The 25,032-nt window shown below is 40.5% G+C and overlaps 1 protein-coding gene across 3 annotated transcripts in view; it reads left to right on the forward strand.

Moving 5' to 3' along the window:
* PTER (phosphotriesterase related) overlaps positions 1-25,032 on the forward strand; it is a 71,424-nt gene that overhangs the window by 43,408 nt on the left and 2,984 nt on the right. For all 3 annotated transcript variants that reach the window (XM_060659246.3, XM_060659244.3, XM_060659243.3), the window contains one exon: positions 19,972-20,112. In XM_060659246.3, coding sequence (XP_060515229.3) covers positions 19,972-20,112 — 141 coding nt within the window. The remainder of the gene's footprint in view (positions 1-19,971; positions 20,113-25,032) is intronic.

Consider the following 25,032-nt stretch of genomic DNA (forward strand, 5'->3'; position numbering starts at 1 on the left):
CATTTAGTCCGCCATACTATTTGAACTGCTTTATGGTGATTCGTAAAGAAGAATCTTTCTAATTCTCTCTATAGTTAGATATGTAGGTAAGTTAGGAAATTATGCTTGGCCCTAGTAGAAAGTTAGCTTTTGTTGGAAATTGTGAAATAAATCTTAACTCCTAGGACAGTAGGATAATTTTGCTCATAAAATCAAACAACATATATATGTACATATGTATATATGTATATACATATATGTATGTATTTTTTTAACTAACAAAGGTACATTATCTGATTTTCAGGGGTTGCCATCCCAGTGCCTCCCTCTAGAATAGCTCAGGATGGAACTGAGAGGTTGGCCTGGCATCAGACAGATTCAGAGCATCCTAGAAAATCCTGAGACCATTTCTCAAACAGCCACCCATTCTGTACCTATATTAGGGACTATGCAGGGTTCCAGTGCCTGAAATACATACAAGTAAGAACATTTCAGTGAGAGTCAACTGGGCAAAATGGCTTCAGAAAAAGTAGTGCATTTAGAAAAACAAACGGAATAAAGTAACAGAAAAAAAAATAATCAGGGAGGCAGATGCCGGCAACTTTAGCTTTCTGATGTGGGTGTTCACAGCAAGACAGTTGCCAGGCTGACGTTTGACTAGGTCAGCCTTTCACAGACTCTCTGAGGTCTGCTGGGCTGTGCACGCAATCTGATCTGTACTGAAAGGGCAGCTTTCATAATGGGGACAAATCACAAAAGAGCATGTATTTCCTGCAACAAAATGCACGGACAACATACAAAAAAAGAAGAGCATTCTGAAAACAAGGCCTCCCAGGAAAACAAAACGGAACAAAACACAGAATCATTCCTTTCTCCCACCATGCCGTTTTAGGCATAAAAGAGACGGTTCTGAACCCACCGGCTGTTCTGATTGCCAGGTAACCAGTAAAGGCGCTGGCTCTGCCCTGTGGCTGCTTTTAGAACACGGGGGTCTCCCCCAGGACTGGCGCTCAGCCTTGACCACGCGTAAAATTGGTGCATTTATCCCCTTAGAGGTAAGACTTCTATCATTTCAGAATACAAAATAAAATATTCCAGCATGGACACAATCACGTTAAAGCAGTGAAATATTTGGAAGGGATATAAATCTTCACTAGCATTCATGCATAAGGCATTTTATCTTAAAATGTATGTTTACACACACACACACACACACACACACACACACACACACACACAATACAACACAACACAACAACAATAGCAAAACTGTTATCTACCTATCCAAAAGGAGCAGTTGGGACCCTGAGAGGGAAGAGTTAATGAATGGCAGACACCTCAGGACACCTCTGAACCACATTGTTGTCATGTGACCATTTGTGACCTGCTTACGGTCATTTACCTGGAGATAACAACCTGACAAGATAAATCTGCTTCGGTATCTAGGCCCTCCCCTAACCATCTGTTCTCTTTAAGAAATATGGGTCTGTGGATGCGCCTATGGACTGTTGTGAATTTAGCCCTAGGGAACACTGCAGGGGGCTGTCCTTGACAGTTATAGTCACCCAAAGTCAACAGTTACTGGAAAATAACACCAGCACCTAAGTGTTCCTGTTTGGGTTGTTAATCCACAAAGGCTTTATGCCTTTTAATAATTTAGTATAATTTTACTCCCTGTTGAAACTCTATCTACATTTCCAGTTGGCATGTAATCACAGCCCTGTGTCTGCCCCTGGTCTAATATTTGGTGTATGTGATTAAAGAGGATACCCCATGGATAGTCTCTCTGCAATTCATCTCCAAGGAAATTTTATCCTTAATGTACTATAGAGTAGCTGTAGGTATTTTTGTGACAACACCATTCTTTCATTACCAGTGAAAGTTGGGTAAAGCAATATGGCTGGAAGGCATTTGGGTACTAACTATTTACTGATTAAAGTTTGAGTCCCGGGGAGGGCAAAAGACAGGTGCTATGCCTCCATCATTTTTCTACTTGGTTATCTATCTAACAAACCACAGAACTTTGATGGAAATCCAGGGCCCAGAGTTTGATTAGGGGCACAATAATAATCAAGTGTAGGAAAATAGCCCACCTCTCTCTTTGAAAATTGCTCCCTGTGGAAGGTAGAAGAATTTGACCCCAGGGTTCTGAAAGAAAAGGGAGAGCTCAGGGAATGGGCTAATAACACATTTTATTCTTCGTACCTCTGATTATTCATGCCAGATTCACCTCTTTATAGGTTACAATTTTGATATATTTTTTCATGCACTTAATTAGATGAAGTAAGAGGGTAGAATATTACTGCATTCATTCATTTATTCACTCGCTCAACAAATACTTATTGAGCGCCTCATTACCATGTACCAGACAGTGGAAAGTAGCAGGGAACAACATATTCTCTGCCTTCAAAACGATTACTGAATTATGGGGCACCTGGGTGGCTCAGTCGGTTAAGCGTCCGACTTCAGCTCAGGTCACGATCTCGTGGTTTGTGAGTTCGAGCCCCACATCAGGCTCTGTGCTGACAGCTCAGAGCCTGGAGCCTGTTTCAGATTCTGTGTCTCCCTCTCTCTCTGCCCCTCCCATGCTCATGCTCTGTCTCTCTCTGTCTCTCAATAATAACAAATAAACATTAAAAAAATGATTACTGAATTATAATTATGGTGACTTTTAACCTTAAGGTTGCCTTTGAAAAGCCACAAAAAAATTATCTGGGATTCTTGGAACTGTACACTTTTAATTCCTAGGAATCCTAGTGAATTAACGTGAAACCATTCAAAAACAATTCCAGGCAAATGTTTTGCAAACTTAAATTGAGCAAAACATCCTTATATACTTAAATAGTACGGCATTTTAAAGAAAGAACAATTGGAATGCTATGCACATGAAATGGTTTATAACATTTAGAATCCTGCGTGTACAATGCTGTATTTCTTAACAGTTTATTATTAGCATTATGCATATGCATGCATTATGTGCATAAGTAGAGCATGCCTGAGAGGAATGAGTACACACATTGGATAGTATATACATTGTGCACATTATTTATAGTAAAGAGAACTTATTTAGTCATATTGGCTCAGATCCTACCATGGAGTGAAAAATTAAAGGAAACAGTTCAGGCCACAAAGTAGAGGCCTGACAAGCAAGTGACAGTTTTTTTAAAAAGGAAATATTTACTAATAACACACCCCTTTTTAAAATTTGCTAATGTCCTCTGATATTTCTTCTGCTCTCTCTGTGGCAGATGACAGGAAAGAAAAGCTAGAAAAAAGAAAAAAAAAATAGATGCTTTGAAAGCATGTCATTATGGCCACATGTACATAACTTGTATGGTTGGGGCTGAATTTTATATAAAAGTCTACACTGGTTTGTAGGGAGCACTCACTGACACAGGAACACAAACACCGAACACATATCAGGTTACCATTGTGTGAGGATATCGGCAAGTAACTACATCATCAGTGTGTGTGTATCTATTTTCTTCTAGATTCTATGCATGGGACAATGGAGAAATGGGGTACGGGCGTCATGTGGCTTAATTTCTAGTTCTGACAACAGCACTTATTTGCTTGGTCTTGAGAAAGTCACTGAAGCCGTCAAGTCCTTCTCATCTGTCAAAGGGGGTTAAGAAAAACTACTTCTAACCCTTAATGCATTATGTGCATTCCTCCCCTGTTATTGTTTACCATGGATTTCTTTTCATTGCAGGACCTATTCAATAAGAAAAAAACAAAGTGCAGACAAATGTTTGACAGATTGAAATGTAGCAGAACTTCTTTTTTTTTTAATACGAAAGTTATTGTCAAATCAGTCCCCATACAACACCCAGGGCTCATCCCAACAGGTGCCCTCCTCAGTGCCCATCACCCACCCTCCCCGCCCTCCCACCCCCTGTCAACCCTCAGTTTATTCTCAGTTTCTGAGAGTCTCTTATGGTTTGGCTCTCTCCCTCTCTAACTTTTTCTTTTTTCCTTCCCCTCCCCCATGGTAGAACTTCTTAATATACACGAGTAATGCCAAATAAAATGCAATTAAGTAATGCTGGTAATTGGTATTTGTGGAGTATCCCAAATTGTACTCTTTACAGACATTTGGGCAGATCAGCCCACGTCAGGGCCAAAGAAGGCATTGGTCAGATATTCTCTCCAGTACATTATGCCCACCCAAAGCTTCTACCAGTAATTTTTTTTTTCTAAAGTAATTTCTCATGACTCTGACACCATTCCCATGAAATGTGACATTTTAACAAATAGGATTGCCATGTCTATGAGATTTATCTTTACTTTTCTCAATACCATCATTCCCTGAACTGTGGACCGCCTTACATGAAAAATGCAACCTCTTTTGTGCTAGGTGGCAGCTGGAAAGTTCATATGGTAAAAAGCTCTTCCTAGGGTATATAAACTGTGAAATGTATTTTAAAATAAAGTTTTAATTACATTTCGCAATTCAGAGCCAACTTCTGGTGTTAGTCTAATTTAAACAAGGGTTTTTCTCTCTTGCAGCCATCTGTTCCTTTTGCGTAAGCCTACCCTTAAGTCATAATATTGAAAGTGTGACGTCATTCCTTCTATGATGTCATTTAATATCTCTGCATGGTGTGGAACCAGGCAGGAGGAAGATGCTCGTTCAGATGTAGGTGATGGGGAATACAATTAATACATAACAATCTGAACTGTTTTTCTATTGCTTTTCATTCCCAGTGGTTTTCTAACATTGAAAAGACTGTGCTATAAAAGTAATGCCTTAAAACACAAAAAGATAAGTGATCTTTAAAATTCATATACGGAATAAACAAGTGTGTTCATGTGAATGCACCCTAATAATTGACGGTTTTGAGTTTGTGTGAAACCAAAGTTTCTGGGAAATATTTAATTGAAATAACAAATTATACTTGCTAACCGCAGGCAATGTTTAGATCACACATTAAGAATCTGCCTTAGTCAGTAGGAGGCTTGCCTGGTCCCACAAATACAACTCGATAATACAGCAGCATAAATAACCCAGAAAATGACCCAAAGACTACCAGAACGAACTCTACCCTTAAAGGTAGAGAAGAGACCACATCAGAGAGGGTATGAAGGATGGAGGCATGGTGTGGAACAAAAGGGACTCGCTGTCCTGAGGGGATGGGGGAGGCATCAGCGTGGAGAGGGGAGAGAAACAGACTACGACGATGTCGGGGAGGGTGGGGAGAGCCTGTACAGGGAAGACAAAAATCTCTGCAACACTTGACTTTGAAATCAAGAGGGGCCAACTTTTGTAAGTTCTTACAACCAGGAATTAAAGCCTGGAATTTTAAAAATCAGAGGACTCAGTTCTGGGACAACCAAAGGGAGATAGGAAGCTGACTCCTTGTCCTTAAAGAGACAGCACAACAAGCAGCCCACGGAGATAGAGCCTGGAAGTGGCAGTTTGAAAAATGCCTGGAGCAAATGGGAAGGGAGCACTATTTACCCATCTCAGAGCACGTCAGAGGGGCAGGGATCACCAGGAAGACCCCTTCAGGAACAAAGGGGCTGTCAGGTTCTATTTCCCACCCCGCCGCCCAGAATAAACACACAACCACCTGTGGGAACAAGCGTGACACTGCCATTGGCCACCTCACTCGCTTACACCAAGCCATGCCCACCTGTTCTTCAGTGGATCTGCTCTTCCCAGTCCTGCTTGCTTTAGTCCCAGTGCTGGGGTCTCCTCTCCCAGAAGAGCATTGCAAGCCTTGCCGACACCATGTCTCCTGACGGGCACATGTTGTGGGGCCTTGGTCCTGGCATCAGCGGCAGCAGGGGCAGCGGCCTGAAGGGAGGCCCTGCAGAAGCCCGAGCCATACTTTGTTAAAACAGTGTGCTCTGTCCATGCAGCCACGGTTCCCGGTGTGCACCTTGTTAAAACTGCATGCCTCACGCCAGCCAGGGGCCAAACACTGCCCACAAGAGGCAAAGAGAGCCTCTGCAGACAGCTGACCTGAGAGAGAGAGCAGCCAGGGCACAACAGCAGGGCACATGCAACGCATATAGGAGACACCTCCTGAAACGCCGGGCTCCGGGCAACACGGGACACTACAAGCCCTTTCAAAAGGCCGTTACTTTCAAGGACAGGGGATATAGTTGACTTTCCCAAGACACAGAAACAGATACAGAGAGTGAAACAAAAGGAAGAGACGGAGGAATATGTTCCAAATGAAAAAGACAGGACAACACTACAGCAAGAGATCTGAGCAAAACGGAGATAAATAATATACCTGATAGAGAATTTAAAGTAATGATCATAAAGATACTCGCTGGACTTAGAAAAGAGTGGCGGACCTCAGCGAGATCCTTAACAAAGAGATAAAAGAGAATGAATCAGAGATGAAGAACACAATAAATAAAATTTAAAAATATATACTAGTTGGAATAAACAGCGGGCTATAGGAATCAGAGGAATGAATTAGTGACCTAGAAGACAGAGTAATGGAAAGTAATCAAGATGAACAGATAAGAGAAAAAAATTTTGCAAAATGAGAATAGACTTAGGGAACCCAGTGACTCCATCGAGCGTAATAATATTTACATAATAGGGGTCCCAAAAGAAGGAGAGAGGAAAGGAGGCAGAACATGTATTTGAAGAAATAATAGCTGAAAACTTCCCCAACCTAGGGAGGGAAACAGATATCTTGGTCTAGGAGGCACAGAAAATGCCTCACAAAATCAACACGAGGAGGTCCACACTGAGACACATAGTAATTGAAATGGTAAAAAGTACTGATAAAAAAAATCTTAAAAGCAACAACAAAAAAGATAGTTACATATAAGGGAAACCCCATAAGGCTATCAGCAGTTTTTTCAACAGAAACTTTGCAATCCAGAAAGGAGTGGCACGATGTATTCAAAGTGCTGACAGGAGAAAAATCTGCAGCTAAGAATACTCTATCTAGCAAAGCTATTATTCAGAATAGAAGGAGAGATAGAGTTTCTCAGACAAACAAAAGGTAAGGAGTTTATGACCACTAATCCAGCCCTACAAGAAATGTTAAAGGGGACTCTTTGAGTAGAAAAGAAAGACCATAAGCAAAAGTAGGAAAAGTGAGAAACATAAAATCAGTAAAAATAAGTACATCTGTAAAAATCAGTCAAGGGATTCACAAAATAAAAGGATGTAAAATATGATACTATATCCCTAAAACATGAGATAGAGGGAAAGGAACAAAAAAATGGGTTAAAACTTAAGCAACCATCAACTTAATGTAGACTGCTATATGCTGAAGATGTTATAAACAAACCTAAGAGTAACCACAAATCAAAAACCAGTAATAGATACGCAAAGATAAAGATAAAGGAATCCAAGTATATCACTAAGGAAAGACAGCAAACCGTGAGAGAGAGCAAGAGAAGAAAGGATCAGAGAAAATCTACAGAAACAACCACAAAACAAGTAACAAAATGGCAATAAAAATATATATATCAATAATTACTTTGTATTTAATGAACTAAATGCTCTAATCAAAAGACATAGGGTGGCAGAAGGGATTAAATAAAACAGAAACAACAACAACAAAAAAATAAGACCCATCTATATGCTGCCTGCAAGAGACTCATTTTAGACCTAAAGAAATCTGCAGATTCAAAGTGAGGGAATGGAGAAACATCTTGCAAATGCATGTCAAAAGAAACTTGGGGTAGCGATACTTATATTGGACAAAATGGACTTTAAAACAAAGACTCCAACAAGAGACAAAGAAGAACACCGAATAATAGCAAAGAGGACAATCTTTGTCCTTCCCGACAAGAAGATATATCAAATGTAAGTACTCATGCACTACACCTGGGAGCACCCAAATATATTTAGCCGCTATTGACAAAAATAAAGGAAATAATCAATAGGAATACAATAATAGTAGGGGATGTTAACCTCCCACTTACATCAATGGACAGATCATCCAAACAGAAAATCAATAAGAAAACAGTGGTTTTGAATGACACACTGGACCAGATGGGCCTAATAGATATGGACATAGCATTCCATTCTAAAACAGCAGAATGCACATTCTTTTCAAGTGTACATGGAACATTCTCCAGAAGAGATCACATATTGGGCCACAAAACAAGTCTCAATAAATTAAAAAATACTGAAGTTATACCATGCATCTTTTCGGACTGCAATGCTATGAAACTAGATCAACCACAAGAAAATACCTGGAAAGCGCACAAATATATGCATGTTAAATTCCATGCTACTAAACAATGGATGGGTCAACCAAGAAATCAAAGGAATCAAAAATCACATGGAAACAAAAGGAAAATGAAAATGAAGACATAATGGGCCAAAATCTTTGAAATGCAGAAAAAGCTGTTCTAAGTGGGACATTTATAGCACTACTGCCTACCCCCAAAAGCAAGAAAAATCTCAAATACACAACCTAACCTTAAAGCTAAAGGATCTAGAAAAAGAACAAAAAAACCTGAAACCAGCAGAAGGAAGGATAATACAGATAAGAGCAGAGATGAATGGGATAGAAACTAAAAAAACAAAACAAAACCACAGAAGAGATCAATGAAACCAGGAGCTGGTTCTTTGAAAAGGTCAACAAAATTGATTAACCTCTAGCCAGACTCATCAGAGAGAGAGAGGGAGAGAGAGAGAGAACTCAAATAAGCAAAATCAGAAATGACAGAAGAGAAATAACAACCAACACCACAGAATATAAATGATTATAAGAGAATGTTATGAAAAATCATATGCCAAACTTTGGATAACCTGTAAGAAATGGGTAAATTCCTAGAAACATATAACCTACCAAAACTCAAGCAGGAAGAAACAGAAAACTTCAACCAATTACCAGCATTGAAACTGAATCATTAATCAAAAAACTCCCAACAAACAAAAGTTCAGGATTGGATGGCCTCACAGGTGAATTCAACCAAACAGTCAAAGTTAGAACCTATTCTTCTCAAACTATTCCAAAAAAATAGAAGAGGAAGGAACACTCCCAAATTCTACTCTATGAGGCCTACATTAACCGTAAGGCAAATAAAGATACCACAAAAAAAGAGAACCACAGGTCAGTATCTCTGATGACATAGATGCAAAAATACTCAGAAAAATATTAGAAAACCAAGTCCAGCAATATATTTTAAAAAATCATTCACCATGATCAGCGTGGGATTTATTCTCGGGAGGCAAGGGTAGTTCAATATTTCCAAATGAATCAGTTTGATATATCACATCAAGAAGAAAAAGGTTAAAAACCATATGATCATTTCAACAGATGCAGAAAAAAGCATTTGACAAAGCACAACCTCCATTTATGATAAAAAACCCTCAACAAAGTAGGGTGAGAGAGAACATACCTCAACATAGTAAAGGTCTTATACGAAAACCCCACATCATACTAACATCATACTCACTGGGGAAAAACTGAGAGCTTTTCCCTTAAGGTAAGAAACAAGACAAAAATGTCCACTCTCCCCACTTCTATTCCACATAGTACTAGAAGTCCTAGCCACAGCAATCAGACAACAACAAAAAAATAAAAGGCATCCAAATAAATAAGGAAGAAGTAAAACTATCATTGTTTGCAAATGACAAAATACTATATCTAGAAACCCCTAAAGACTCCACCATAAGGCTGGTAAAACTACTGATAAATTAATTCAATAAGGTTGCAGGATACAAAATAATACACAGAAATCCATAGCATTTCTATACACTAATAATGAAGCAGCAGAAAGACAAACTAAGAAAACAATTCCATTTATAGTTGTACCAAAAATAATAAAAAACTTAGGAATAAACTTAACCAAAGTGGTGAAAGACCTATACTCTGAAAATTATAAAACTCTGATAGAAGCTGGAGACAACACAGATGGAAGATTCCAGGCTCACGGACTAGAAGAACAAATATTGTTAAAATGTTCATACTACGTAAAGCAATCTACAGATTTAGTGCAATCCCTATAAAAATAACAACAGCATTTTACACAGAATTAGAAAAAACAATTCTAAAATTTGTATGAAACCAAAAAAACCCTAAATAGCCAAAGCAATCTTGAAAAAGAAAAACAAAACTGGAACTAGCATAATTCCAGACTTCAAGTTATATTACGAAGCTGTAGTAATCAAAACAGCATGGTACTGGAACAAAAATACACACATAGATCAATGGAATAGAACAGAAAGCCCAGAAATAAACTTAAAATTTTATGGTCAATTAACCTCTGACAAAGGATAAAAGAGTATGCCATGGGGGAAAAAAACAAATGATGCTGGGAAAACTGGACAGCTACATGAAAAAGAATGAAACTGGGTCATTACAGCACACATAAAAATCTCAAAGTGGGTCAAGGAATTAAATGTGAGATGTGAAACCCATAAAAATCCCAGAAGAGAGCACAAGTATCAGTGATTTCTCTGACACTGGTCATAGCAACATCTTTCTAGATATGTCTCCTGAGGCAAGGGAAACAAAAGCAAAAATAAAGCATTGAGACTACATAAAAATAAAAAGCTCCTACACAGCAAAGGTAACAACCAGCAAAACTAAAAGACAACCTACTGAATGGGAATAGATATTTGCAAATGAAATATCCAGTAAAAAAGAGTTCACATACAAAATATATAAAGAACCTATACAACTTAACACACACAAAACACTGCAATTAAAAAATGGGCAGAAATATCTGAAAAGATATTTCTCCAAAGAAGTCATCCAGATGGCTATCAGGCGCATGAAAAGATGCTCAACATCACTCATCATCAGGGAAATGCAAATCAAAACCACAATGAGGTATTACCTCACAACTGTCAGAACGGCTAAAATACAGAAAGTCAGAAACAAGTGTTGGCGAGGATTGGAGAAAAAGGAACTCTCATGCATTGTTGGTGGCAATGCAAACTGGTCCAGCCACTGTGAAAGACAGTATGGAGGTTCCTCAACAAATTAAAAATAGAACCACCCTACTGGGCATTTACCCAAAGAATACGAAAACACTAATTCAAAGGGATAGCTGCATCCCTATGTTGATTGCAGCATTATGTATGGACAATAGCCAAGCTATAGAAGCCACCCAAGTGTCCAATGGATAAAGAAGAAGTGGTGTGTGTGTGTGTGTGTGTGTGTGTGTATAAATTTCCATTGATGAAATCTTGCCCATTTGCAACAACATGGATGGATCTAGAGAGTAAAATGCCAAGTGAAATAAGCCAGTCAGAAAACGACAAATACCATATGATTTCACTCATATGTGGAATTTAAGACACAAGACAAACAAACACTGGGGGAAAAAAGAATAGCAAACAAACCAAAAAACCAGACTCTTAACTAGGTAACAAACATGGCTGCCAGGGGCAGGGGTTGAAACAGGTGAAGGGGGTTAAGAGTACACTTACCATGATGAGCACTAAGTAGCATATGGAACTGTTGAAACACTATATTGCACATAGTATATTGTATATATAACACTGTATGTTAACTACACTGGAGCTAAAAAAAAAAACCAACTTATTCTATTTAGTTTCTATTTTGGCATTAAAAATAAACGAAAATTATCAATTAAGAATTTCTCAGATTTATTAGGTGCAAGTGCCATTAGCAATATATGAACATATATGAATAGTGTCTTAGAATTATATTAATATTGAACTTATTAGATTATAGTAATTTATATATTAATTTCTTTGACACATTACATTCTATTTAAACATACATAAGTTATTATATTGATAGTTCTCAGTGAGCTTAGTAATTCTCTTAAGGAGTTGTTGAAAAACTCTTATAAAATAATAAAGAATCCCACATAACATTATCTGTACAAATATCCACTGGTTTTTAAATTGAGGAATTCAGTGGGGACAGAGATTAAAAGGTTATTTTGGGAATTACTTTGGTGATAACTAATTTTTATAATAATCAGTTACTAAAATTCAACATTGTTTTTTAAAACTTTTAAAACATTTTTTATTTATTTTTGAGAGAGAGAGAGAGAGACACAGTTCAAGTGGGAAGGGGCAGAGAGAGAGGGAGACACAGAATCGGAAGCAGGCTCCAGGCTCCGAGCTGTCAGCACAGAGCCTGACGCGGGGCTTGAACTCAAGAACCATGAGATCACGACCTGAGCCCAAGTCGGACGCTCAACTGACTGAGCCACCTAGGCACCCCAACATTGTTTTTCATAAATAAGTTGTGTACACACACCCACTTATTATTGTATTTCTGTGCCAATTCTAAAAAATTACTTGGTCAAGTTCATTACTTTTAGCATTGAATGTATTCTGTGTTTCTCTTGGAATCAGGCCGTGAGCTGGTCTGATCTCAAATTAGCTCTGCCCTCATGGTACTAAGTCTCTAGGCCCAGGAATTCACAGATGGGACTGGCTGATGGATTACAACACGGTCAACAATGCAGTGTAATGGAAAGTGAAACGCAATTGGAGTAGGGATACTTGATCACTCAAAAGATCCAAGCTTTAGTTTCCTCTTCTATATAGTAATGATAATATGTAGTAAAATGATTTCACCAGTTGATTGTGAGTTTCAGAACCTGCTCCTCCCATGCTCTTGGTGTCATTTAACGACACCAATATCTAATCGACTGCCCAAGACAGGCCTTCGATTCTCCTTCTCCACCGCTGTCACTATGGGGACAGTGACTCGTGGCTTCCTCTTCCTGCTGTGTGCCCTATTCTGGTCGAACACAGCATTATTCACCCAGGTGTTAAATTCCTCCCTTCCCTGCACCCCCACATGATGAAACCTGTCTACTTTACGAAGATCTCCGAATACAACCCCTCCTATGCATTCCTTCCTTGTTGACTTAATTCAGGCCCTCATCTGCCCTCTGAACTACTGTAATCATCTTCAAACAGGAATCATTCCCTTCGCCTCACCCACGTGGCCACCAATTTTGATCTTTCCAGTGCAAACTGGATTACATTCCACCCTGAGTCACAGCTCTTTAGTGACCCCTTCGCCTTCAGTACAAAATCCAGATATCTTGGTCATCTGGCCTCTACCCATCCTTTCACCTCATCTCCCATAAACTCCAGTACACACACCAAATTTGGACCAAGGCCACCCCGACTGTGACCCTGAGTGCCCCGTGCTGATCATTCTTACATGCTTCTCACACAAGCTAGTCCCTTTGCTATGAATACTCCATTCTCCCTTATCTACTCGGCAGAGTCTGTTTGCAAACACAGTAAGTTCAACAGAGGTTTTCTTCTTAAGAAAGCTTTTCCTGAAGGAGCCAAGAAGGGTTGGTTATCTCCTTCTCTGTGCCAGCCCCGTTCCTAGCAGTACTTTTATTATGACTTGGTAGGTCTGGAAAACAATCGTTTGCATGTCTCTTTTTTCCTAATAGACACTGAACTTCTTGAAGGATGGGACAGTGTGCTGTCTTTGTTTAGCCAACTAATATCTCATCCTGTAAGTTGATGATCAGTAGTTTCTTGGGGTGCTTGGGTGGGGCAGTCAGTTAAGCGCCTGAGTTGACCTTGGCTCAGGTCATGATCTCAAGGTCTGTTAAGTCCGAGCCCCATGTGGAGCTCTGCCCTGGCAGCGCAGAGCCTGCTTGGGATTCTGTCTGTCCTTCTCTCTCATCTCCCCCACTTGGGCTCTCTCTCTCAAAATAAATAAATAAACTTTAAATTTTTTAAGTAATAATTTCTTTTTTTTTTAATATTTATTTTTGAGAGAGACAGAGAGCGAGCAAGAGTGTGTGTGTGTGTGTGTGTGTGTGTGTGTGTGTGTGTGTGTGTGAGGGGGAAGGACAGAGAAAGAGGGAGACAGTATCTGAAGCTGGCTCCAGGCTCTGAGTCATCAGCACAAAGCCTGATGCAGGGCTTGAACCCACGAACCATGAGATCATGACCTGAGCCAAAGTCGGACACCTAACCGACTGAGCCACCCAGATGCCCCAAAAGTAATAATTTCTTATTGGTGGATGGATGGGTGGCTGGATGGATAGATGGATGGTTGCCTCTTCCCTCATGGACTTTATTATTTTTTTTTAAGTTTATTTATTTATTTTTGAGAGCGAGAGAAAGAGCGAGAGAAAGAGAGCGAGAGCACATGTGTGAGCAGGGGAGGAGCAGAGACAGGAGGAGAGCGAGGGAATCCCAAGCAGGCTCCGTGCTGTCAGTGCAGAGCCCTATGTGGGGCTTAAACTAAGGAACCATGAGCTCATGACCTGAGCTGAAATCAAGAGCTGGATTCTTAACCAACTGCACCACCCAAGCCCTCCCGTCATGCACTTTGGCTCTGATAATTACAGCTTTATCATCAGGAACAGCAAGATTCTTTTTCTTTTTTCTTCTCGTGCCTCTCAACAGGTGTACTTCATTATCATCCATCAGGCAACACCTGAACCCCACCAACCTTTATCTGAATCATCTTCTATTCAATAGACTCCACCCAAATGAGTTATTCTTTTCATTTTTCTTTCACAACACTTTGTATTCATTTGTACTAAAAAAAACCTTTCAACACATTTAACTGTAATTATTAGTCTAAATTCCTATCTCCTTCCCTTTGGCTTTACATTCGTTAAGACAGCAGCTTAAATATCTCCCTCATACCTGTATTCCCAGCGGAGGCTAGCACAAGGTAGGTGATGGTACAAGATAGTAGATGCTTGCTGAATTAATTCATGAAGGTGTGCTTGAATGTATGAAATGAAAGAAGGCATTTGAGAGTTCTTTGAAACTGGAAAGCCCAAGACAAATGTTAGATACTGTTATCATCTTGATCACACCCACGAATCATATTCTTTGCTGCTTGGTTCTTTCGACCCTTGTCTAAACTATCACTTCACACAGACTTCCTTGCTCCCACTCAGAATGCATTTTGACATTAAACTAAACCCCTCAGCACTCGGATAAGATCTAGAGTATAAAGAAGTTTGACAAACAGAATCAACTGTCATCCGATTTAGTACCAGCCTTAAAACACTAGTGAATGATAACCATATTCTGAAACTGAAGATAGCCAAATCGCTTCAGGTACCACTTTGTGGCTGATGGTAATATGTCTGTCGTAAATTTATGCCTGTTCCTGATATAGAGAGAATTTGTTTATTAGTTAGGGAGCATAAACATAAAACATGCAACAGGAGAATATATATATATATATTCAGAGTATATATAATATGAATGACAGGAACAAATACTTGATACAAAAATTTCAGCTTCTTCCTGGGAAATCCCAGGATATTTTACAACGACATTGTAACCACTTCATCCACCTTGAACAAGGAACTTTCTCCAGTGTGAAATGCGGGAGCCCTTCTGTATCTCAAAATCACCCCACTGACTGCTTAGGGCAAGAGGTGAAAAATAATTACCTTAAAGGCTGGGGAAGATTGGAATAAGAAAGAATATCATTTTCATGGATCTAGAATATGGAATGAGCAGAATTAGAGTTGACACCTTGTATGAGAAGCCCTACGAGATCCCTGACGACCGGGAGGACCAGGACCTCTTTAATCCTCATCTGAAAGACGTCAAGCAGAGTACATTTTCCCAAGGTACCATTCTGACATTTGGGGTCAATCCTTTCTCCAAGTGAAAAAAAAAAAAAAAGTCACTTGCATAAATGTGACTTCAGTAGCACCTTGACAGTCCCTGGAAGTCATCCAACGGAATGTCAGTTGAATGTGGCTAAGTCACCTTGTTAGACATTCATGGTGCAGGGTTACTAGTTTGTGATGGGGTGCACTTCGCCATAGTTGAGTCTCAGCGCCGGCGAGTGGATGGATGTGGGTGCTTCTCCCAACACAGAAGGGGCTACATGGCCTAAGAACATGGATTTGGAGACAAACACAGTCTAGGTTTATTCTCAGTCCCTCAGTCTGAAAGTTGAGTTCCTTAACTTTTCTGAGTCTCAAGTTTCCCTGTCTATGAAATGGGGATGATCAGACCTTCTTCATACAGTTTTTGTAAGGATTAAATGAGATAGGGCTGTTTTAAATACCTGATGATTATTATGTGTTGACTGTCTTGGTTTACCTACTATCCCCCATTAATAGCTTATGCCAAATTCTGGGATTTCTTTCAGGATTTTCCTTGAACATTGTGCATGATCACTGACACTATTTTCTCCCCGTAGATTTTGGGCAACAGTAAGGAGAATTAAGGTGAATTCATTTCTTAGTCACCTTCACCCTAATGTTCAGTTATCCAGAGGGTGTTATATTACCAAATGTCTGTAAAAATAATAATATGTAATACATAATATGTGATATATGATGTATGATTTCATCTATCTATCTCCTGACATTTTCATGAGAGCACATTTTTCAGCTTCGTTTTTAACTGCATTTTCCTAATGTCCAAAATATCAGCTTTTGTTCCTCTTCTGAAGAAATCTTCTCTCCATGTGACTATGAGATTTTTAAGAGTATCTTATAGGAGGACCATTTGCCCCTTAATCATACTCCTTTCTATGTGCTGTCCTACAGAATAATTCCCACGGATTTACTTCTGAAACTTACATGTGTAGATGAATCTTACTAAACCTGTTAGCCTTCCTCTGGAAAGATATCTTCACCCAAAGCAACGTTCTTCAGATAACATTTATAATGTAGGTAGCACCTATATGTAATTGACATCTGGAGAAACGGATTCCTACCTTCCCCATTCCTCTCTTAGATGAGGCGGTTACAAGACCACATCAAAGAGATCAATCATGGCCTCATGGGCCACTGCGAGGCCTTGGCTTTGTCTCTGAGGGACATGGGAAGCCACTGGTGAGTTGTGAGCACTTGAGAGACCTGGTCTGACTTAGTTGTGGTGATAGCACTTTGGTTGCTACATGTGAATAGAAAGTACTAGACCAAAGGCAGAAAAGCAAAGAGAGCAGCTGCAAAAGAGATGGTGGTGATTTGGACCAGGAGGGTAGAGGGAGAGTTGGTGACACGTCCAGATTCCGGGCACATTTTGAAAGTTGAACGAAAAAGCTGTCCCGGCAGGCTAGATGTGTAGTGTGAGATGAAGCCTGTCAAGGATGATAGCAAGGTTCTTGGCCTGAGCAAACGAATGGATAGAGTTGCTGTCAGAAGAGAGAGGGAAGGGTGTTGGGACAGCTGGTTTATGGTGGTCGAGGAGGGGTTTAGTCTGCTATCTATTAGACATCTCAGTGAGGATGGCAAATGGGCCATTAGACATGCAGTTCTGGACTTCAGGAGTCCAGCCTGGGATAGGAGACTCTTAATATGTGCCCCTTAATATTTGTAAGAGGCTCAGGGCAATGTCAGGCTCCTGGTAAGAAAGTAAGCAATGGTCATAATTAATATAGTTCCTTCTCCTTCTTTGACCATGTCAATGAAATTGTCTAATAGAACTATAATGGTCAAATACTGCCTACTGTATATATCTACCCTTTGAGCTAGCAAACAAAGAACTCTTCAAAGTAATCCTTTCTTACTTTTCAGGTTTATCATGGCCCAGCCCCCACACTACCCTTTGACGGAAATTCTCCATTTTTTTCTTTTCTTTTTTTTTTAAAGTTTATTTATTTCTTTTTGAGAGGCAGAGAGAGTGTGTGAGAGTAGGGGAGGGGCAGAGAGAGAGAGGGAGACAGAGAATCCCAAGCAGGTTCTGTGCTGTTAGCACAAGCCCAACATGGGGCCCCATATCACAAACCATGAGCTCATGACCTGAGCCAGAAATTGAGAGTCACATGCTTAACCGACTGAGCCACCCAGGTGCCCCATATTCCCCATTTTTCGAGTGCATTTTGTGGGAGGGAATTAAATTTCAAAATAAAGATTTAAAAAACCCTTTGTGTGCTACAGTCAGTGTAATTCTGGAAAACGTCCTTTGAGCACAAAATGTTTAGCAGTAGAAGTCATATAGATTGAGGATGAAGATAGGTGATTCTAGAACTGAAATGAATTTATATTTCAACACATCACCTTGAATAAGCCTCTAATCTCTCACATCCCAGTTTCCTCATCTGTAAAATTGAGACCAGTGGGATTACGGAGAATATGAAATGGGGTAACAAATATAAAGTGCTTTAGCACGATGCCAGACACAAGGTAAGTTCTTATAATTTTTAGCTATTATGATGATAAGCAATTTTATTTTTTCATTTTCAGTTGGAACTAAGATGAAAAAGTTTCCTACGGCTTTTCATTTACTACAGGCTTCTCATTGAATATCTGTCTTGGTATGTCATTCAAAGTCTAGAAAACTTAGTCTAAAGACATTAGGCCACAGAAAGAATAAAGACATTAGAAGCAGAAAAGAGTCTGATCCAATGTGTTACTGGCCCCTACATCCCTGGTTTGTCTCCCCCCACCGCCCACCTACCCAGTAATTAACACACTGAAGGAACTGACTCAAAAGAAACACACTAAACTTATCTTTTCCTTCTTATGTTATTTTAATTGTGCATATTTTGTTTTTAAGCATGGTTCTTTGGGGGAAAACAGAATGTGTCTACTATAGAAAAACACATATTCTTTTAGGCAAGTAATTTTGGAAGCAAAAGATGGTCCCCGGGGTAAGAAGATGGAAAAGGAATAGTATTAGAAGACAGCACAGAACTAATGCACATCTTATAGTATAAAAGAAAGATATTTTAGCCTCCCTGCCTAAAACAACATCGTGAACTCTAAGTTATGCTGAATTGTTGAATAGAATAAAAAGGAAGCAGCTACAATATGACTGCTCAAAGTGAAAGTCAATAGTCAGCTCCTAGGGAGCATCCCAAGACAGCAGAAAACTCTTGCACTCATGACACACAGAGGCTTAATTGGTCCTCCCATGGTTTGGAAGAAAGGCCTTAAAAATACTTGTGACCTCTTAGAAGCAGATTTATAGACATATGATAGTGCTTTAATCCTTGCATCCTGGAATAGCCAAGGTAATAGAATATCAGTGGAGAAAAGCCTAGTAAGACAATGATCATCTGATAAATCCCACTCTGCACCAGGCCAATTTGGGATCTCAATCACTTCCATAATCTACACCCTTACCACCCTTCACACAATGTCTAATGGGGTGCACTTTTCCCCTCACATTTTTTCTATATTGTCTCCTGAAGAATCAATCCTTCCTCCCTTCCCTCCCTTCCCTCCTCCCTCCCTCCCTCCCTCCCTCCCTCCCTCCCTCCCTCCCTCCCTCCTTTCTTTCTTTCCTTCCTTCCTTCCTTCCTTCCTTCCTTCCTTCCTTCCTATTTTTCCATGTGTTTGAATCTCTACCATGGTATTTTGGGGGTTGACCTAATGCGTCCCTTTTTACTTATTATAATCTAAATTTCTCGAGATAATCTACTCTTGCTCTGGACTCTGCTCCCCTGTCTGTAGCCTGTGTTTATCTCACATACCTCTCCTTTCCCATTCATTTACACAGTCTTACATCATAAGATAGTGTTATTCTTACTATGATCGCTAAAGAAATGAGAAGATATCCATAAAGATTATCACAAAATAATAAATTCTATTTAAAAATAGGTACACCAGAACACAAATATCTGTAGGAATTTTGCCCCCCTTTTTAAAAAGAAGCAATGACATTCACAAAGGCCTTGGAATTAATTTTGGAACCACCTTATGATCTTCATAAGAAAATCTCCTTACCTTAGCTTCATGTTTTACGCAGATTAGTATTACTCACCTAGTTCACCAGGCTGATGCCAAGTTCCCTTCGATAGTTTCCAGAGCTCACAGCTGTTCTGCTGCTATGAAGGATTTCCAAAAGAATACGGAACATATCCTGAAGACAGTTCTGAAGGAGAATTGCAAAATTGTTTTTGAGTAATGGCAACATAATTAAAATGTCTATAGTTCCCAAGCACTTTAGAAGGGAAACTCCCTTTCAGATATGGTAAATTCCCTTATGTCTGGTAACAAGTTGAACTTACTATTTTACAGTCACATCCTAAGAGCGGACTCAAACTTCTGTTATTTTAATTATGTTCCAGTACATGGCGTACTTAAAACTGTTAATCTGTATATGTGGAAAATATGCTCTTGATAATTACACTGTGTCCGTCTTATTGTCTCTAGGACTATACTTGATAAAAAGGAACTCCTGGAGTTTGCTCAACTTGGCTGTTACTTGGAATATGATCTCTTTGGGACTGAACTCCTTCATTACCAATTCAACCCGGATATCGACATGCCCAATGATAATAAAAGAATTAGGAGGTAAATATGATGAAATCCCTGATAGTGTTCCCTTTTACCAGTCCTTTTTGATTCATATCTGGGTAGGTATTAGCAAAGATTCGGAAAACAGTGAGCAGGCAGAACCAGAGACTTGCAGAAAAAAATGTATCAATGCTGTTTTGGGGAGAGAAATCTCTATATATTATTTCAAGAAGCAAATGAGTCATCCTAAGTAGGCAAAAGCTTAGCAGAGCCTTAGGAGTTCAGTGCAGATGGGCAGCTGACAAGAAACAGATAATACTTAACCCCTGCCATGACAAAAAGAGAACAAAGATGCTTTCGTCTTTCTGTCCCTAATGAAGTAAGTGGTTTCTTTCCCATGTTGACCACACTGAAGTCCTAACCTCCTACAACGTGTGTGTGAAATGCTTTATCAAAAATATTCACTATGGAGATGACTGAAACTTAAATGCTGTAAGTAGAATGTCTAAAGACCAAACATCATATAGAATTTGACCCCTCAAAATTGTCGAAGCAACAAATTGTCCGAGTCATTCTCTGTAACCAAGTGGAAAGTTTCTGGAGTCAAGGATGGATGGTTACCTGGTTTGTCCTGGTTACACGATGATGTGAACATTGGATGCACCAAGTTAGGGAATCTGGGAGGAGAAACAGATTTGGGATTGACAAGGATGACTTTGGTTTGGGAATAATCTAAGAGTAGCTATCCAGTGGGGCTGTGGATAAGGCTGTGAGGCTCAGGGCAGAGATCTGGACTCAGACATAAATCTAGGCATCTTTGGTTTGTATGTCATGGTTGGCAGCGTGGGAATGAATGAGATCACTCAGAGGAGAGAATGAGGACAGAACTCTGGGGAACACTGATATTTAAGGAATGGACTCAGGAAGAGTCACTCAAGGACAGATCGAAAAGTTTTCAAAGTGAGAAGAGAATCAGGGAAATATGTTGTTGTGCAAGTAGGTGCAGGAGACTGTTTGGAGCAGAAGGGCTTGGGCAACTGACAGGTGGCAGGCATCAGTGAGGTAAAGGCTGGAGATTCTCACTGTGCAGTCAGTGAAGTCTCCGTAGAAAAGCCTTGAAGAATGAGTAGGGGGTAAGGAAGAGGAGAGAGAAGGTGGGGTTACTCTTTCAAGAAGCTTGGTGGTCAGGGGAAGCAGGGGCATAGGGTCAAAGTGAGAAGACAAGATAGGATCAAGGGAAGGTTTTGTCAAGGGTCCAGCAATGTTTGGGGCACCTGGGTGGCTCAGTCAGTTGAACATCCGACTCTTGATTTCGGCTCAGGTCATGATCCCAGGATCATGGCTGGGCTCTACTCTGAGTGTGGAGCCTGCTTAAGAGACTTTCTCTCTCTCCCTCTGCCCTTTTTCCCCATTCACTCTTTCTCTCTCTCTCTCAAACTAACGAAGGGTTAAGCAATGTTTATGTGGCTGAGAGCAAAAGCAGAGACACAAAGAGAACAAATCGCAGGAAGAAGTACCTCTTCTATAGGGTTATGGAATTTATATGAAAAAAAGTATGAAGAGTTTTTTCCTGAATGTCTGGTGCAGAATATGAAAATAGTCGATCGACACTAACTTAAAACAATCTGGAGAGAGGAGATATAGAGCAAGCTTTCCAAGGAGACAAACAGATGGCAGCTGGGAAGCAAACAGAAAGTTGGTTGAAAGGTGTAAGGCGAGTAATGGGGTGAATGCAGATAGATGCGGTGAGAATGGGAAACCGAGGACATATGACCACCTGTGTTCTGTAGGGTCCCTGTGAAGTCAACATGCTTATCTTCTGCGAAGGAGGGAACAGATTCAGGGCAGGACCTTGTAGAAGAGGAGGAAGGCTGGGAATGGACACTGAGTGAATGAGACAGATACTGATAGGACACGGTGTGTGTGAGACCCCGGTGAGGCTCAAGATCATGTCTGCACGACCGAACATGGGCACCAGTGCACATGACTTGGTGATTATTCCGCCCCCCCCCCCAAAGTTTTGTATTTTGATAATAAGACCAAAGAAGCTTTGAGGAGAAGCAAAAACATGAACAGTTAGAGAGACTGAGGGTTGGGATTCTGTCTGAAAAATGTGGTCGACAGGGGATCTGGGGTGGGGTTGAGGGAGGGTCCTGAGGTCCAAGACGAACAGAAGAAGGTATAGAGAAAAGTAAGAAGAGGTGGGAATAACATAGCAGCGGCAACCAATCAGAAGCTTGAGTGAGGGGGGAATGTACCCAGAAGACGGTGAGGGAAAAAGAGAAATGTGACTCGTGGTCGGGGTGGGAGAGTGAAGATTGGGATTTTTAGAGAGGAAGTAGTCTTCTGGGACGGAGACGGGCCAGAATGTGGTTAAGGGCGTAGAAAACTGTGTGGGCTACGAGTAAAGACACCAGACCTACAGAAGTGATGTCCAGAAACGGAGGCTAAAGCAGCAACGGTAGGACATACCCCCACACTGGAATTGAGGGGAAGATCTGTGGCCACGGTCGAGGACAGCCCTCAGCTCTTAGCGTGGGTGGCCAACCTTTACACCTGTGTGCCTTCTGCCCGTCCCTGCATATGGGTACTCCTCCTGCATGACCTCATTAACAGTAAAATAGGCTTCAAGTTCAATATCATCAGGGAGAGCTAGCTGATCCATGTAATGCTTGCTATGTAAATATGGAGATGCTCAGCTGTACAGGAGCAAACTGACCTGACCAATGAAGCTAGGACTTAAAACACATTTTTTTAAACCACTGAAATCAGTTCTTTAATACACCAATTTATTGTTCCGTTTTTGTTGTTGTTAATTTTGCATCAGGATTTTACCTAACTTTCTTAGGAGCACCATTCAGTACAGGCAGACAAGTTACCCCAGGGCCCTACGAGCCTGGGCCAGGCTGCGAGGTGAATATTCTTTGGAATTTAAAGTGGGGGAGTAGGGTAGGGCTTTCTCATCTTTCATGATCTCCAAACCCTGTTTCCTGATGAATGCCCTCAACATACGTTTTACGATTCATCTTGGAAATGGGAAGTTTGCTTCTAAGACCCACTTCCTTTTCCTAAGCCCCTTTGTGGCAGTGAGCTGCATCTTTTATATCTTCTGAAGCAACCCTACGCCACCCATGCGGCTCCCAGACCTTGACTAAGAGAGAGGGGATCGGCAGAGGGGGTCTGAAGGATATATGGGGGGAGGATGACCAGCACCTCTCCTCACATTCCTCCTTGATAACTTCTGGCTATTAATTCAAGAACAAGAATTTAATTTTGGCCAGCTTTCATTGAGCCAAATGTAAACATTCTAGATGTCTGGAAATACATCAAAATATATATGCGATATATGCGTGTTCATGTATATGTATGCAAGCTTTATCTTCCCTAAATTAAAATCATGCATAAGGTCACTTGGCTCAAGCACAATTCACGGTAATTACCGAATGACCTTTAGGCAGGGGGTGTGTTCCAGCACCCCCCTGGTCTGCCATCTCTTGGGCACTTGATTTTCATCATCCATTGGCAGTCCCTTTCTGAGCCTTAGTCATCTTACATCTCTGAACTGCAAGAACATAGAAGCACGCTTCTGCCTACCTCTGGTTTTCAGCACCAGAAATTCTGTGTCTGACACCTGTTTTCAATCTTACGCTCCATTTCTCAAATCTTATTATATCTCTGCCTTTTCACACTTTGTAGTCTCTCTCTAATATTTGTTTGCAAAACACTAACTCATTTGTATTTCTATAATTACTGTCATTTTTGTCTTCTCATCTACAGTGGTTCCTTCCTTCTGGCAGCGTCTCGGAACTACTGTTCTTCCACACAATGGCACAGCATGAGAGAGGAGCTTTTATTTTAAGACTGGCCAAGTCATATCTTGATTTGATAGTCAGGAGAGAACTGTTTTGTAGAGTCATAGCAGTGTCTTTGTCGTGAGGTAACTAGTCTCTACGTTCTTGACTTAAATCAGTTCTAAGGATTCTCAGTTTTAAGCGAGTGTCTTAGCCATTATACTCTTTCCTTACTCCTTCACAATTGAGTAGCAGTGTTGAAGGAACAACAACAAGAATCCGCTGTTCCATACGATATGCCTCTGACGTAATACGATATCGCTTTTTTTTCCTCAGACAAGGGAAAGAGACAAAAACTTCTGGGAAATGCTCAGAGACGATAAGGAGGAAGGCATACCCTAAAATTTCCCATAACGTGACACTCCTTCTCAGTTGTGGATTAAGGGTTGCCACACTCAGTTTCAGCGTGGGCATGCATTCTGTCAAGTCTTTCTCTCTTCTCATAAATGACCCTAGAACTTTCTAGGGAATTGCCTCAAAGAGAGTTCCAAAAGTAACTCCAGGTCAGAGCTTTTGGACATTGTACAGATTTACGAGGTAAATATCCATGGTGGCTCAAACAGCATCCAAGTACTTACAGGACATGCGTATGAATGACACGAATACAGATTTCTAGACAAAAATGCTCGACGTGGCTCTTGTTAGGCACGACCTAGGAACACAATGTCTCACCTTCCATTATTATTTTATTTTAAAATGTATGTTCTCAGAGGGCAGAGCTCTGTGTCTGAGGTTTCTGTGCAGTGGCCCAATTTTGCTTACTTTTAGTAGTTACTAAATATGACTCACGCGCCAGGATGCCAAGAAATGTCACAGACACAAAAAGGATATCTTTTGAATAATTAGCCCTTGGAGGAAGGTGCTGTCTGACCATCTAGATTCATTTGGGAATCCAGAGACTGACATGACCATGAAGAGAATGCCAGGGAAGAGCCATTGTCTCCACTTTGCACCTTCTGCCAGTAGAATCCCGTGGAAGTCATGACAGACACTGCCCAGAGTCCAGACACACACAGATGGTGGCTGTCAGGAGGTGACTCACACTATAGATTACAGCATTTAACAAAGCAAAGAGGATTAGATGTTTAGACAGTAGTTGGAAAGCCCTTCTCCAGTCAACTGGCTA

This window comes from Panthera onca, chromosome B4 (genome assembly GCF_046562875.1).
Source record: "Panthera onca isolate mPanOnc1 chromosome B4, mPanOnc1 haplotype 2, whole genome shotgun sequence".
In the NCBI taxonomy this organism is placed as follows: Eukaryota; Metazoa; Chordata; class Mammalia; order Carnivora; family Felidae; genus Panthera; species Panthera onca.